A 15,854-nucleotide genomic window follows, 5' to 3' on the forward strand; every position below is an offset into this window, starting at 1 on the left:
TATGCAAGAGTATCTTCTCATCATGTCTGGAAAAAGTCTTGTCATCAAGGTGATGAGGATGTGATTCTTTAGAAGACAGATCATAGGACATTGTCATTTCAGCTATGGTTCTTGAACAGTATACTGAAACAGACATCGGGATTAACAGCATTTCAGTCAATATGTTGTACTACTAAAAACTGGCTTTTGCAGCATATTCCTAGAACAGAATAGTTTAAAGGTTACAAATTGTAACTTCATATTCTTATATCAGTTAATTATGTAAGGGTACCTATGGGACTCATAGGTTGAACAAAGCTTTTTCTTTTCCCTTCCAGATCTCCCATAACCTGTTTTGAAGTTTTATATTTAAGTTTTATTTTCATACTGGGATATTTATGGATTCTCTTTGTCATAGAAAATGATGCAGTTACTTTTTGTAAATGGTAAAAAGGTCAAACTTCAGCAAAGTTGTTTTTATTGTGTCACATGTAATAGGGCAGTATGCTGACAAAGAGAAATGACAGTCAAGTGGCTGTTAGAGCTATAGCACCTTGCATCAGAGTGGTGCACCAACCTGTCTTGAACCACACAGAGTTGAGCAGCAGGACTGCTTGGTAGATTACACCTCTAGTCCCTTATGAAAACATGAGTACTGTTCCATATTTGTGTGGTTATGTGCACTTTACCATAAATGCAACAAATATTTGCAGTGGTTTCTTCTGTATGACAGCCAGACACTGGAGAGACCATGGTGGCTTCTTAAGTACTTATGCTTTTATTTATACGATCAACAGATCAGATGTAAGTAATTATAGGTCATCTTATCTCACATCTCAGTTACTCCAAAGAAGAAGCAACATTTCTTTAAAAAGCCAAACTGTTTTCTTCAAAAGATTAGAGATCCATCACATGACTGAGGACTCTGAGTGCTGTTGTAACAGGCATTGTAACTCTGTCTTTCCTAACAGAATCTTTGTGAGTACTCAGTATGATTCAATTAACTCTCATGAAATTGCACTAATCACTGTTGCTTATTCTTCAGTTTATTTTTGCAGTCCAGTATTCCCATTTCAGCTGGAATAGAGCAGAGGTTTAGCAGGACAATTAAATGCATCCAGTAAATGTGTAAGGTACCTGCAGATTTTGCTGCTGTCCTGTGATTAATGAAAGGATGTCTGTGTCAGTAGAATACTTGTATATGTAATTTCAGCGACCATCCTCCTGTAAACTTTCTGATACCACAAAACAGTGATTTCAGGAAAAAAAATGCATACCTATAACCTACAGTATCTGAATATCAGACTGTATTTCAAGCCTTAAAACACATTCACTAACAAGAGCTGAGAACTTTTTGAAGATATTTTTTTACAGTTTTTATATGTGTAGTCTGCCTTAAATGTGGTAAGCTACACAGGTTGTTGGTTTTGGGGTGGGAGAACATTGGATATTGGAGACAAGGTGCACGGCTCCATTCCCCACTCCTCTCCATTTTAGTAACCACAGTTCTGAGGCAAGTAGGATCCATCTCACTGTCCATAAAAGCAGAGCCAGCTCCAACATTAAGCACAATGGAGTATCTGATCAGGTACAAGCAATAGATATAGAGGTGTAGATAAAAACAAGTCGCAATGTGTTGGGTGCTAGAACTGTGTACTGTATACCATAGGAACTCCTCTCCATTTCCCCAAGGCACGTTCCTGTCTCCAGGTATGGTGAAGGACATGGGCCTGTGTCCAGCACTGAAGTAGCTGCTGGTCTGGTAGCCTTCTCTGTTTGGAATGGGAGGGAAAGCCATCTTGTTCTTCATAGCAGTCAGCAAAATATCTTGGACTGACCCTCTGTGAGAGGCATTTTACTGGACCATACATTTCAAGCTACATATAGGGACAGCACTGTCTTGCACTGCAACATATTTGCAATACATTGTTACTTGTTGGCGATCAGGTTTAAAACAAAGGGAAGCCAATTTTTATCTAACTGTAAAACTCAATGAAACCTCTATTGTGAGGTAGGGAAATGTCCTTGATTAATGTTGCCTCCTAACTTATTTGTTTTTATACTTCAATTGTGTATTTCTAATTCTATGAATTACTGTTCTGTCAAGCATTGTATTCCAAGGCAGATTTTTGTCACATCCATGTGAGATTCTTAGTGTTCAGGGTGGCAGATAACAATTTGCCAACTCATGCAGATACAGATCTCATTGTAGTGGTGTAGGAGGACTAAGAACTAGGAAACGGAATTTTCTTAAAGGTATTGAAATAATTGAAGACAAATGCCTACTATATACCACTTACCTTTTCATTCTAAACATCTGACTTAATTGAAAATTTAACTTTATTCATTTCCTCCTGTGGCTTAAATTAAGGGAGTTGTCTGTTTCAAGCAGTGTTTGGATGGGGGAGTCTTAAAAATACGTAAACCAAAAGCCTTAAGTGCATTTAAATAGTCCAGTTTTAAATAGAACTTAAATAAATTGTTTTTATTGATTAGTACTAGATACCATACAGCAGCTTAACACATAAATGTGGAGAGAGGAGAATACTAATCTTTGGTCTTTTTCCCTAAATTGTTGTGTATTGCAAGAATGTGCATTTCACATGCATTGTAACAGCCTGACAAAGTCAAGCGCTACTGGTCACAGGCACAATTTAAAATGTTCAGCGCTCATTAATTGCATATAGACCATATTAAAGAATTGTTTAGCATTATTGTGGTTGGTGACAACAAAGACAGTCTAACCTAGTGTTCCGTTTTCAGCAGCAGTCAGCCTCAGTATATTAGGCAGAGCATATATTGATGTCTTATAGGACATCTGTCTTACCACGACTTACTACTGAGAGGTGTCATACTGCTGTCTACCCACCCATGTATCTTATCTGCTGTGTGTTAAATCAAATGTTAGTTTAGCTGGTACCCATGCAGCTGAAGATCCTTTTCCTCTATCACTCTGTATCACTCCCAAAACATGGTTCTGAGGGTCCCTAATCTCCCAGAGTGATTTGGAGAACTGAGAAAAAAGGGTTGACCTGCCAGCAATGTCTGCTGGTGGAAGGATATAATTCTGTGTGAAGATCTTGAAGGGTGAGTTGAATGTAGTTTTTAATCAGTTCTTCTATAAACTATTTGGTTTATTTAATTGTACTTTGTCCCTTTGCAGAAACTTAAAAGGGAAATTCAGTGTAGGTAAAATTAAATAGTTTATACTTGTTTATTTGTGATGGGTTTTCCCCCCAAACACCTGTTGCTTCATTTTGTCTTGCTGTTACATGGATTTGGATGTATCGGTTTATACTTAGTGAGCTGTGAAAGTCTGAACATGCCAGAGAAAGTAGGCAAGGTGAAAACTGTTCAAGAGTTGTGCTCACTTTGCTGCTCAAGCTGCTAGGTAAGTAAAAATCTAATCCCAAGGAAGTGGAGGTTTTTCCCCATTTGTGCTATTTGTTACTCAGATGTGACTGTGATTCAGTTCTTTCTGCAATTAAAGTCATGTAGCACAAGGCTGAATTTTGACAGACTTGTAGCTTCCCCCTGTCAAATGAAATTGGGATTTACATCATTGACTGTTTTTGCTAACAGGAGTCCAACACAAATCTTATTTATGATTCTTTTGTAGTCTTCATTTTCTGACTTGAATAAATTTACATCCCCCCCCCCGACTTTGGTGAAATGCTATATACTAATGTTGCTGACCAGATGTGTTATCAGCTTCTCTTCAGGGAAAAGACCTCATACTCGTTGAATTGTGAATCAAACAAGAACAAAGTGCATTCTGTAGGCTTTCCCTCTGAGCATATGCTTGGGTTTTGAACTATGCCTTGCTAGAAGGGAAGTGTGTGGTGGGGGATACTTCACCTTTAAAATGTCCCATTTGAAAGCTGAAATCTGTGGCCCACATGCATGGCTGTTTGCAGGTCTGCAGCTTCTGTTAAAAAATTGTTGTGGTGGTGATAATCAGCACATACTGGCCCAGTTAATATCAGATTGTAGGAGACTTGCAAGACATGGAAACTTCTAAAGATTCCAGTTAAATTATTGGAAATTATTATAGCTTTCAAAATAAAACTGCAGTATCTTTCTTCTTTTACTTTCTTTTTTTTAAAGGGATACTCTTCACATTTCCCTTCCATGAATAGAAAGACCCTCATAAGGGGAAACTGGAATCCAGCAGAGGCTTCCCACTGTCTAAAGGAACTGAGGTGTGTTTTCACTACTTCTGCCTTCCCTCAGCACCACCTCTCACATTGTTGATGAGGGTGACCTGCCCTTTTGGAGCAGACTTTTAGACAGTACAGTTCTTTGGAATGGAGGAATTGGTGAAATTGCCATCTCACATTAAAACCAGTGTGAAAAGCACTCTTCTGAGCAGAAGTCTGGATCCATCACTTTGCATTCAGGGTTGTGTGAGCTTTGGGAGTTCAAAATCAAGATTAAAATTGTGAACCATGATGTCCTCCAGATCATGTTTGACAGATGGTGTTTCATTAAAATGAAAAAGTTATGTATTGTACTTAAATAATGGTTTACAATAAAGTTTTGACAATACATGTTTGTCACTACTTATCTTCAACATGCCCTGCATAGTGAGCAGACTTTTAATGGGTAGCAGATGCTGCAAAATGGTTGGCTCTTTTGCAATCCATGGAAAGCCAACATAATAGTATAAACATCAACATGCAGAGATATTTGCAACACTGGAGATTCAGAACAGTAGTTTTCTTGTTTAGGCAGGCTTGTAAGTGAAATGGAAAAACAAAACAAAACCTTCGCTGTTTCACAAGTTGCCTACCATGAGAAGAGAAACATGTGCAGCCCAGTTTATCCCTCAGCACCAGCAAAAATAATAGAATTCCTCTTCCTGTGTAATATTTATTTACGTACTTAACTTTTAGCCCATTCTCACTTCCTCTCACTTTCCAGTTTACATATCAAAAGCCTAACTGAAGAGGAAGGTCTTTGCCTGTCAGCAGCAGAACAGCAGGGAGAGGGCCAGCCTGATTGCCCATGGGAAGGAGTTCCACGGCCTGGGAGCAGCCACCAGAAAGTCTCTCTCTCTTGTGTCCACCACAAATGTGCCTGTGACATGGTGGAACGTAGTGAAATAGGCCTGTTAATGAAGAGAAAAGTCCCTCAAACTTGAACTGAAGTTATTTGAGGCTTTATAGGTTAAAACAAGCACTTTAGATTATACACAGAAGTGAAGCAGTTGCTAGTTAAGTTATTGTGGCAAGGAATCTCACAGCAACATTTTGGTTAGGAGTCTGAGCTGCAGCATCCTCGACCTGCAGAAGTTTCCACAGCTTTTCCAAAGGCAGTCCCATGTAGTGCAAATTACTGTATAGTATCCCAAAGGGAATGTAACTAAGGCAGGTGGCCAGGTTGGACCTCTCAAGGAGAAGGCACGGCTGTTGCACTAGTTTCAACTGCACAGATTCAGTCTTGGCCACTGCTGAGATATGGGCATCAAGGCTCGGGATGAATCCAAGGGGCATGCTTAAACCATGGACTTGAGTTTTCCAGGGGAGTGTGACCCCACCCAGCACAGACTGAAACCCTTTCCCCTGATCTACCTTTGGACACCTCTGTCTTGTTTAGGTTAAGCTTGTTTATTCTCATCCAGTCTGTTACTCACCCCAGACACTGCTTTTGGGTCAGAACAGCTTCCCTGGAATGAGATAGAAAGGAGCAAGCAAGTTGTGTGTCACCTGCATATTGGTGATTCTGAACCACAAAACTCTAGAGAGCCTCTCCCAGCAGTTTCATTTATATGTTGAATAGCATGGGGAACAGAACAGGGTCTGATGGATCCCACAGGCCAATGGCCAGAGTGTCGAACAGGAGTCCCCCAGAACCACCCTCTGAGCTTCCCCATTCAGGAAGGACTGAAGACATTTTAAAGCAGTGCATTCATGTCCCATTCCAGAGACAACCCAGAAGCACACCATGGTCAGTGATATAGAAAGCTGCCAAGAGATCCAACAGAACCAACAGGGACACACTATTCTGTTGTTTTACAGTGTAGATCATCCACCAAGACAACCAAAGCAGTCTCTGTCCCATAGCTAGCCCCAAATCCAAATTGAAATCCATCTAGACAATTGGTATTACCCAGAAACCCTGAGACTTCTGAAGCCACCATCTCAAAGAAGCCGTAGAACTCCCATGGCTGACAAATGCTGTGATAAAAGACAGCTCTTTGGTCTTTCTGTGTGCTCAATTTTAATTTTAAAATTCTTGTTTAGAACGCCAGACTTAGCTTGGACCCATTTTAGGCATATCTTAAAGCTTGAGCCATGCCCAGTGGTGGATGCAACATTTCAGTCAGTTTCCAAAAGCCTGAAGCTGCCTTGAGTATACAGAATTCTCTGTGCCCAGACTGCATATTATTTATGGACTCCATGTTAAGCACCCCTGTTTCAAGCAAACACTGCCTGAAAATCCCTCCGTATACTCCCCAACATTTTCTATGCACAAAAACAGTTTAGGCACATTAAGAGCAGAAGCCATCGGGTCCAAAAGAGGGACAGAGAATCCACTACTAGATCAGTTACACTGGATGACTGCAGTTGACCAATACCAAGGGATGGTGCCTGCCTTCTTTGTTGGTAGACACAACCAGATGTTGCCTTATACCAGGTTGAGCACCACATAAACTGCATTCATCCCTTGGCCAGTTTTGTAGCCACTGTGTCAGCAAAAACCTCCAGCAATTTCTCTTTAAGACAAGGTGCTCTGGAAGTCTTACTTTGTTCTTGTTACCTCGAGTTCTGTTCCTAGAGGCCTCCCTGTTTGAGAAGTGGATGGAGTAGGGTGCCCTTATTTCTGCTTCCCCCAAAAGTTGTTTGTATCATGCAGTTTGGGGTCAGGTCTCATTTCACCAGTACAAATATGTGCAGGTACATTTATTCACACCTAAATGTAACCATAGCAATGAAGACTTAGCTAGATAGTCTCAATGAATATAGATCTTTGTGTTTGTTGAGAAAGAGATACACAAATGAGAAAAGAGGGGATTATTCTTTCCTCTATGTACCAGTTCTCTATTTACTATATGGTATACCTCACATTCATCTCATGAGAAGAGAAGACTCCCTGGAAAAGACGCTGATGTTAGGAAGGTGTGAAGACAGGAGGAGAAGGGGACGACAGAGGATGAGATGGTTGGACAGTGTCATCGAAGCAACCAACATGAATTTGACCCAACTCCAGGAGGCAGTGGAAGACAGGAGGGCCTGGCATGCTCTGGTCCATGGGGTCACGAAGAGTCGGACACAACTAAACAACAACAATACCTCACATTTCAAAACTGCATTTCTACCAAGTAGTTTTCAATGTAAAGAATTAAAATGAGCTTCCTAAAAATACATTACCGTTAAAAGTTACAAAGCAAAGGCTACATGTTTGAATAAAGACAATAAGATTTCACGAGAGGCTTACAGAATGTATGTTTTTGCACTGTGTCCAAAGACAGTGAAAGCCCATTCTTAGTGGATTTTGCAAAAGAGAAGCAATTCTGATATTCGGGTTCTCAGCCATTTAGAATCTAAAAGGTATATGCATGTTAAACTAAGGAATGTAACAATTTAGAGAGAAAGAGCAGTTTGATTTATTTATTTGGAAGATTTATATCCCATCCTATATCAAAACATCTCAGAGCAGAGTACAATAAGAACAATATAAAACTATTTTGAAAATTACTTTATAAAATTTAAAGAATGTGAAACATAAGACAAGTTCATCAACTTAAAGCCATACGTAATAGAAAAAAAATGCCACAACCTACTCAGTAATAATAATAATAATAATCTTAGAACTGCAGAGCCAGATGGGACCCTCTGGATCATTGAGTCCAGCCCCTGTCAAGTAAGCACGAGCTATAAAAGATGTGCTGTCCTGCGTCTCACCAGTACCGGTCGGCCAAGTTGTGAACACCCTGTGCAGAGATAGTGCTCGATCTGGGGGAATACCCAAGCCGGTTTTGCAGATGGGGGTCCCAGTCCCTGATCCCACACAGGTTAAATGTATCCATTCCCATGGGAAATAATTTGCTATCAAAATCACCTCTGTCTCAGCTTGCTCGCCCTCATCCATGTCCCCTCCCCAACTGTACTGATCTCATCAGGCTGCTGACATCACCTTTCATTGTTCTGGAGTCCAGCTACAAAATGGTGGAGGCAGGGATTAGGACTGTTTTAAATGGAAGGATGTTTTGCAGAGGATGGTTAGTAGGCGTGGAAAGGATTAAGCATTTGCCACTGCCTTTTACTAAGAAGTCACCCACTCCCTGCAGTGTTAGTTTGAGGAGCAAAACGTCTGACAACTGGTTCTGCCTGGTGTGATTTTGCAACAGGATTTGCACACAGATGCTTCAGTGCTGCAGTCCCCATGGAGCATCACCAACACAAAGCTTTGCCCTTTAAAGCTATAAATAGAGGCTTGGAGGTTTCCCTTGGAAGAAGAACTTGGCCAAGCAGGCAGGACAAGACTTTTGCATAGTTCTGTCGGTACAGCTGTCTCCTCTTGTCACTTGGCATGGTTCTTTTCACTCTAGTCATACAGTTCAGTAAATGCTACAATCCTCAGTCATTGCTAAGAATAAACCTCTCAACAACAAGGCTCCGTCAACCTAAAACACTCCAGGAACTAGTTTGGGAAGATGACCCAGTAGCATGACCTCACACAGGAGTCTATATAAGTTGCACTAAGGAGGCTAGTGCAGAGTTTTGATGTTTAACCACGAAAGCTACTAGCTCTGCAACCATGTCCCAGGTAGGAAACTCTTTTTTCCCTACATTTGCTAAAATTGAAAAGTGGCTGATATTGTATTAATCTCAATTTTCACCCTTTCTTGCTTGCTTTCCCTATATTTTTTATTTTGAATGATCATATGTAGCAATTTATACTTTTTATTTCTTACTATGCAGTCTAGTGTCCTTTTTTAAATGCAAAACAAAACATATATATTATTCCATTAAAAATATAATCTGTTTTTCCAACCACACTTAATTGAGGGAATGCTTTAATTTAAGGTTATGGGCATGTAGAATAGTTCAGTTTTGTTTGTACATGTCAAAAATGTTTTTAAAATCTATTAATTTCATTTTATTTAGTGTAATTTCTAGGTTGCCTTTCTCCCGATGAGGGGACCTCCCCTCACGTTCGCTTCTTAATACAATGATAAATACCATTACTTGCAGAGTTGACATTTCTCCTTGTCCACCAGTGTGTGTGTCTGTGTGTGTGTTGCTGTTGAATGGATTTAGAATGTAGTTCTGTCTTCCATGACTGTAAAATGCTTTTATCATGTGAAGCTTGGATTAAAATCGTAATTTTCTTATGGGGAAAGACTCATTTCTGTCACAGCTGGAGTGGAAGGGAGTCTTGGAGCACAACAGCAATCCAGAAGCTGGTTGAAGAGACCTTGTAGAGGAATTTGCTTCTGCTTTGTTTCTGTTCAAAGTAAATCATAGCTGAAGGCAATATTGCTGCTCTTATAAACAAGTACTCTTTTCCCCCTGCCACAGTTGCTGATAAATTGCAGGATGAATTGTTGCAGTTGCAAAGAATGAATTATTGGCTAAAATCTTACCCATGACTAAACTTGTCACTTCGGTAACATTGGAAAATAATATTGTTCTCTGGCAAGAAGAGTCAGGGAACAATATTTTGTTCTATTGCTAGCAGGCCTGTTGCCAGTCTCTTGTCCATTGTGAACCACTGATTTCCACACTGGATGAATTTGGTATTAGGGCAGAAGAAAGAGTTAGGATTGGACTGTGGCTACAAGGTGCATAAGCATTGTTTTTCAATCTTACACTCCATCAGTCCTCCTATTAAAGAACCCAAGTGTCACATAATAAAAACAAAATGCCTGCTGTTTCCAGGAGAGCCATTTACGTATTTGCACACATTTTGAGCTTATATTATTGGTGCCCAGGCAGGCATCAGTATATTGTGCTGATAACAGCATTCAGCGTTCTGTAAGTCAACTGAAAAAATAGGGACTCCCCAAACAAAAAATGGTAACTATGAAACTGGAGCCTCCAGGAACTCTGGTAGATTTAAAACAGATCAAATACACTGATAAGACCAAATTTGCATATCTAGGAAAAAAATTTCCATTGCAGCTGCTTTTTTATTTCAAAGGAATTCAGCCATTCATGACTCTAATTCACAGTTTCAAAGTAGCAAATTTGAAGCAAGATAAACTATGAATTTACCAGCTTCCTTATGAACTGAAAACATTCTAAGCCATCTTGACTGCTGCCATTGGTCTTGTCAGCATTCAGGTTGCTCTTTGCTATGTCAAACCTGGCATCCTTCTTCTTACCAGCAATGTGGGCATGATATTGTGGAACAGTATTGGGCCATTTCCTGGGTTTTTAAATCATGGGTAAAGAAGCACAATATCCCACGTTCATAAACCACAGATTTTTTTTTTTTTTTTTTGGAAGAATTGAATTTTCTGCAGTAGGTTGACAGGCAGGGAGAGTGGGGGACTAGAAGAAAATGCAGACTGTGCACTCAGTGACAGGTGGCTAATTGGCATCAAATCGGGTTGGTTGAAGACAGCATGTCACATTTAGGATGGGGTGGGTGGGTTAAGAGGGAATTAATTATTAATTCATGGCTATGAAAACCCGGTGTCCCACTGAAACTACTTCTGTGTCCTTCCAGTGCTGCCTGTACAGTTTCAGTTGTCCTACAGACACCAGTGTTTGTCTATCACAGCTCTGGTGTTGCTTTTAGCTATGACTTTTTTGAACGAAAATCAAGAAGAGTTAAAATGTAAGTAGCGCTAGCTGAGAGCCACAGCCCAAGCTCATGGAAGTGGCTTTAAATCATTGAGCTGTTTATAATTTGGTGAGTTATTCCATTGGGATAGCTTGCAATTAGTCTGGGAAATTTTCTTTGCCTGCACATATTACCCATATTGGTTCCTAGGTAGAAAATGACCTCAGGTATAGCAAATTGCTCTCTAATCAAACTGTGTCATATAACAGTTATCATAAAGGAGTGCTTTTACAATGGTGTCTGTAGGACAACTCAAAGAGCAGACAGCCCTGTCATTGTGTGAAATCAATCATTCCCCATCAGCATTCAGGACATGTGACTTCCTTTTTTTAATGGTTATTTTGCTCCAAAATAACCAGTGGCTGTTAGCCAGTTATAGAAACACTAAGCTTTTCATTTTCCATCGTTATGTTCTTTGGCTGGTTGTACTGTTTTGCTCCCTAGGGGCATGAAAGCCCCCCCCGGGCATAATAAACTTGTAGCAAATTATTCCCATGCATTCTTTAAATACATGGATCTGTGTCTGTGTTCTTTTTAACTAAAGGTTCCTCAGAATTATGTGCAGACCATTTATTATAATGTACACGTCGGGGGTTTTCTAAGAAGAACACCACTTATATTATCACCTTGGGCAAAACAATATTATGATGTCTGTAGATGTATCATTTTGCAGTGGCAGTAAAGAACATCTCAGCATGGTAGGTTTAATTTGGACTGAATCCAAATTAAACAAAACTCCAAAAGTATACATGCATAGAAGGCAGCATCACTTAACAGTCACTTCAGATTGTCAGACTTGTGCTTCTGGACTTCTGTTCCCGGAATTCTTTGGGAGTCAGGATTGTATTGCAAGAAGTTACAACAGACTGTTTTTTATTTTGTACTGCATACTGACCATGTTCATGTTTGCTAGATGATGACCAATGGGACATTACGTCCAAGCTGCACATCCACAGTAGAACAGAACAACAGCTATTTCAGTAACCATTGCTCTTCTCATCATCATTTATATAATGCCAGCATTTTACATACTCCTTTCTTGTTACTATGCACAGTCAAATCTATTCCAAATTGTGATTTCCAAGGTACATGAGATGTTCAGGGAATGGTTTGCCATCATTACCCCCAGTAAATTTCCATGGCCAAGCAGGGATTTGAACCCAAGCCTCCAAAATCTTAGTCTGAACACCACACCACACTGGCTCACCGTTTCTGTGACCCTCCTTACACTAGGATGTGATAACAGCTATTTCTGCAGGACTCTTTCTCCCCCTCATTCATATAGTACCAGCAATTTACATAATTCTATAGAGTAAGAGTGGACCTGCACAGGAGTGCACTTCTGTTGGTGCATTAACAGTCAATTCATCAGTACTGATAGAAGACGTAGTTCCAACAACATTTGAACTGGTTCTTGAATTGGGACCATATTTGGCAGAGTGGTAGCAGACGGTATGAACTGGCTCTGTGCTAAATTTGGAGATGTTTGAACAAATATTTTCAAAGTTCTCCCCCCTCCCTCGCCAAAATATGTTCCCACTGTGAATATTTTTGCTGTAGTTGTTTCGTGCTATGCAGAAAATTCTGTTATTTTTAAAATGCCTGCCTCTTCTTCCTGAAAAGAAAATGCTTTCTCATGTGTTTTTCTTTATTTGAAGTTGATCTCTCATTTAGAAGATGTAGGACATCTTGCTTTACATTGGAAATATTTCAAAAGCTCCGGCTGTGCATGCTTATGAAAGTGTTCTGTGACAAATCTTGCTAGTACCTGAGAAAATGAATGGGCCTCAATGGAGTGACTGGGGCTTACTTCCAGACAAGAGACAAGATTAGGAGGACTAGAGCAATACTAGAGGAATAAATGCCACTGAGCACAGAGAAAGAGGGAAAGAACGAGCGATAAGAGTTGCGGGGTGAGGGGAGCCACAGATAGAAAGAGTGAGAAAATGGAGCTACCAGTTGGGAAAGCCAGAAAGAAGCCATGGGAAGGGGAGAAGAGTTGTGAGAGGCAAGATTGTCTGAGAGAAGAACAAGGTAGAAAGAATGAAATCGGGAGAGATGCTGCAGGGAGGGGGGCTTCAAGAGCAGTGAAGCCACTAAGAAGAGGAAGAGGGAGGGATAGGCCCCATGAAAAGAGAGAGGCCGTTGGCAGCAGCCAGAAGGAGAGAGACAAGAGCAAAGAGAGAGCCTGAGAAAGAGGACACGTGTTGGGAAGGGGGGGGGGGAGATTGTGAAATACCATTTCTCATCTAAACACAAAGCAATTGATAAACCTGTTGTTGTTGTTTTACATGAAGCCACAAAGTGCAAAGACTGAAATCCAAGCTCAAATTGCCATCTTAAACATATCTATGATTGATCACCTGGGGGAATAAACCACTGCCTGTCACTAGAAGAAGAGCTTTTTTGATACCCCAGATGTCCATGCTTCCATGGAGAATTACTTTTAGGCATTCAGATTGCTTTATGCCCCAAGCAATAAAGAACTAAAGAACTTGTTGAGAAACATCCATGAAAATTGCCTTGTGTTTGCGTGAGAAGTGTTTAACTGATTGAAAAAAAGAAGTCTGGTTGTGGGATTTTGTCTTGCTTGCCATCTGTCTGTGAGTGGTGGTGAACACAAAAGGGGGTCCTATAGATCATTTTGACTGCAGGCATTGGTGTCAGGATTCAGCTGTCCTTTGCTGTGTAAAGCTTGGGATAGTTTTTACTGCTGGTGATGCCAGCACAACACTGCAAGACAACATTGGACCATTTCCTGCTTCTGACCATTAAGTTGGATCTAGATCTATCCATGCTTGGAGCTAAATTAAAATGGAATGGCTTGAGATTTATAGATTGCTGAGTTATCTCAGTTGTGGTTTTGATGCACTTTCACTATATTTTGTAGTACAAACTCCTCTCCCTCTCTCTCTCTTTTTTTAGCCAGCTCCTGTGAAAAAGAAACGTCCTCCTGTGAAAGAGGAAGACCTCAAAGGAGCTAAAGGAAAACTCTCTAGCAACCAGCCTATCAAATCCAAAACCTACCAGGTCATGAAGCAGTGTGGTATGTTTGTGTTGCTCTTCTGTGGAGGTATCAGTAAAGAATGTATTGAACACTGAACATCTAGGCTCAGTGAGACAGTACAAGGAATAGAATGGACTGGCAGGGTGGGCTCTCCTCCCGGAGGCAGAATCGGGCCTTCTACCATAGATAACATCCAAACCTCTGGGTGGTCAGGTAGGATTACAATGGCACAGTAGGATATACTGTGGGAGGGAGATAATGGAATAACATATCAAAAGGCTGGTTTAGATGTTTGCTCTTAATGACGCACTACCGCCTGCTTTAGTCGTCAGTTCCAGCAGTCAACGCAGGCAGGCATGGCTAGAAAGAGAGCTTTCAGCCACATTTACCATACTCTCCTGAGTCTTCACGTGTCGCTGCTAGTCATTGGCTCTGAAAACAGCCACAGCCGTTCCTTGCCAGAGAGAGAGAACTAAGAAACCATAACTCAAGCCCTTTTCATGTATGGTCTCCTCTTGTCCCTGTTCTTTCTCTTTTCTGTTCCACACAACCGTTGTCTTCAATTTAATGATGATAGATGACTGAGCATGCACCTTCTTTATGACGTATGTAGCTCTTTAAGAACAATCCAAATTCTGCATGCTGATTCCTTCCTCAGCAGCATCATGCCATCATGTTCAGAGATGTTTCTTAATTTTCATGAACCTAAGCATGTATCTCCTCCTTCTCCTCCTTTAAAACACACTTTCTCTAACTCAAGGCAGACCAGCCTCCTTCTACTGAGATGCAGTTCTTCTTCTCCATTAGGTTCATGCTGTGGTCATTAGGTTTGTACTGATGGAGCCCCACAGGAGAGTGATCCGTACTTCCCCACCACAGGCTGCCTCGCCACACTCCCAAGGACCAAACAGATTTTAAACCCTAAGTACCAACTGGCAATGATAACAGCATTATGGAAACAAGCCTTCCAAATGGAAATTAATGTGCTGTGCTTGAAAAGAAAGCATGTCTCCTATGAGCTCCACTTTGGAACAGTTCTCTATGAACTAGAAGTCCCTGGACAGGTGATGGGCAAGTCCTCTAAAGTGTACATAGTGTACCGTTCAGTCCCACATGTGTTGTGTTTCTCTTTTCCCCCAGCTGCCACTGCCTGTGAACCATTCTTCCTAAAGTATTGATTGACTCCTGTTCTTTTTCCAGAGCAAGCTGGCTCTGCTGCGCCCTCCGTATTCAGCCGAGACCGCACAGGAGACGAAACGGTCTTTGATCGGCCAAAGGAAGCGCCTGCAAAGAGTGTCTTTGGTTGACTGCCAAGTTAAAGAGCTGCAAGAAATATTCCTGGCACATACCTAACCACTTATTTTCATTTCTTATACACCAGTCTTATTACTCTGCTGTTAATGTAATTCTCTGAATTACTAATCGCTAGCAGAAGAACTTGCATTGAAAGATGCCATCTTTTTAATATACACATGGTATATATATATATTTTCTTTGCTGTCCTGTGGATGATTGAAGGAGGGTAGTAATGTGTGCAGGCTGATACCATAATGACCAATTTTGTTCTACACTCACATGATTCTTCTTTTAAATGTGTGTTCTGAAATGGTGTCGCAGTTGCAATTCTGTTCATGATGTTGTTGTGTGACACCAAATAAATCATGGTGATTTTGATTTGGGCTGAACACTTTTCTTATTTTGCAGGAAAAAAAACTGCTTCAGTTATATAACATCTTGCTCCCACAGTGAATTGTGGGAACTGGGGGTTACACCAAAGGATTCCCAGCACAAATTTTACCAGGAAAGGGAGCACAACCACTCCATACCGTGACTAGTAGCAACCTCCAGCTAGTTAATGCCTATTGATATACAGCTCGGCTCTCCCAAGAGTCAGTCTTTCCATTGTGCTATCCAGAAAGAGGAAGCTTTTTTCCAGGCAGCACCGCTTCTGTAGCCTCTTCTTTTCCTAACTGGCTGGGCATTGATTTCCAGGGGAATACAGTTATTTTGGAAGAGTGACAAGATGGAGACTGGCTTGAAGCTTCATAGCAGCAAAACAACAGGGTAAGGC

General features: G+C 40.8%; 1 protein-coding gene across 2 annotated transcripts in view; it reads left to right on the forward strand.

The window, feature by feature from the left end:
- Positions 1–15,457, forward strand: part of LOC110080623 (store-operated calcium entry regulator STIMATE) — a 70,019-nt gene extending 54,562 nt beyond the window's left edge. The window contains exons 9-11 of one of the 2 annotated variants that reach the window (XM_072989755.2): positions 5,349–5,360; positions 13,702–13,822; positions 14,984–15,457. In XM_072989755.2, the coding sequence (XP_072845856.2) occupies positions 5,349–5,360; positions 13,702–13,822; positions 14,984–15,090 (240 nt within the window). In that variant the 3' untranslated portion in view covers positions 15,091–15,457. Of the gene's footprint in view, positions 1–5,348; positions 5,361–8,276; positions 8,752–13,701; positions 13,823–14,983 lie in introns of those variants that run through there. The other variant, XM_020796670.3, reaches the window with a different exon arrangement.
- The last annotated feature ends 397 nt before the right edge of the window (positions 15,458–15,854 follow it).

This window comes from Pogona vitticeps, chromosome 2 (assembly GCF_051106095.1).
Source record: "Pogona vitticeps strain Pit_001003342236 chromosome 2, PviZW2.1, whole genome shotgun sequence".
Taxonomy (NCBI): domain Eukaryota; kingdom Metazoa; phylum Chordata; class Lepidosauria; order Squamata; family Agamidae; genus Pogona; species Pogona vitticeps.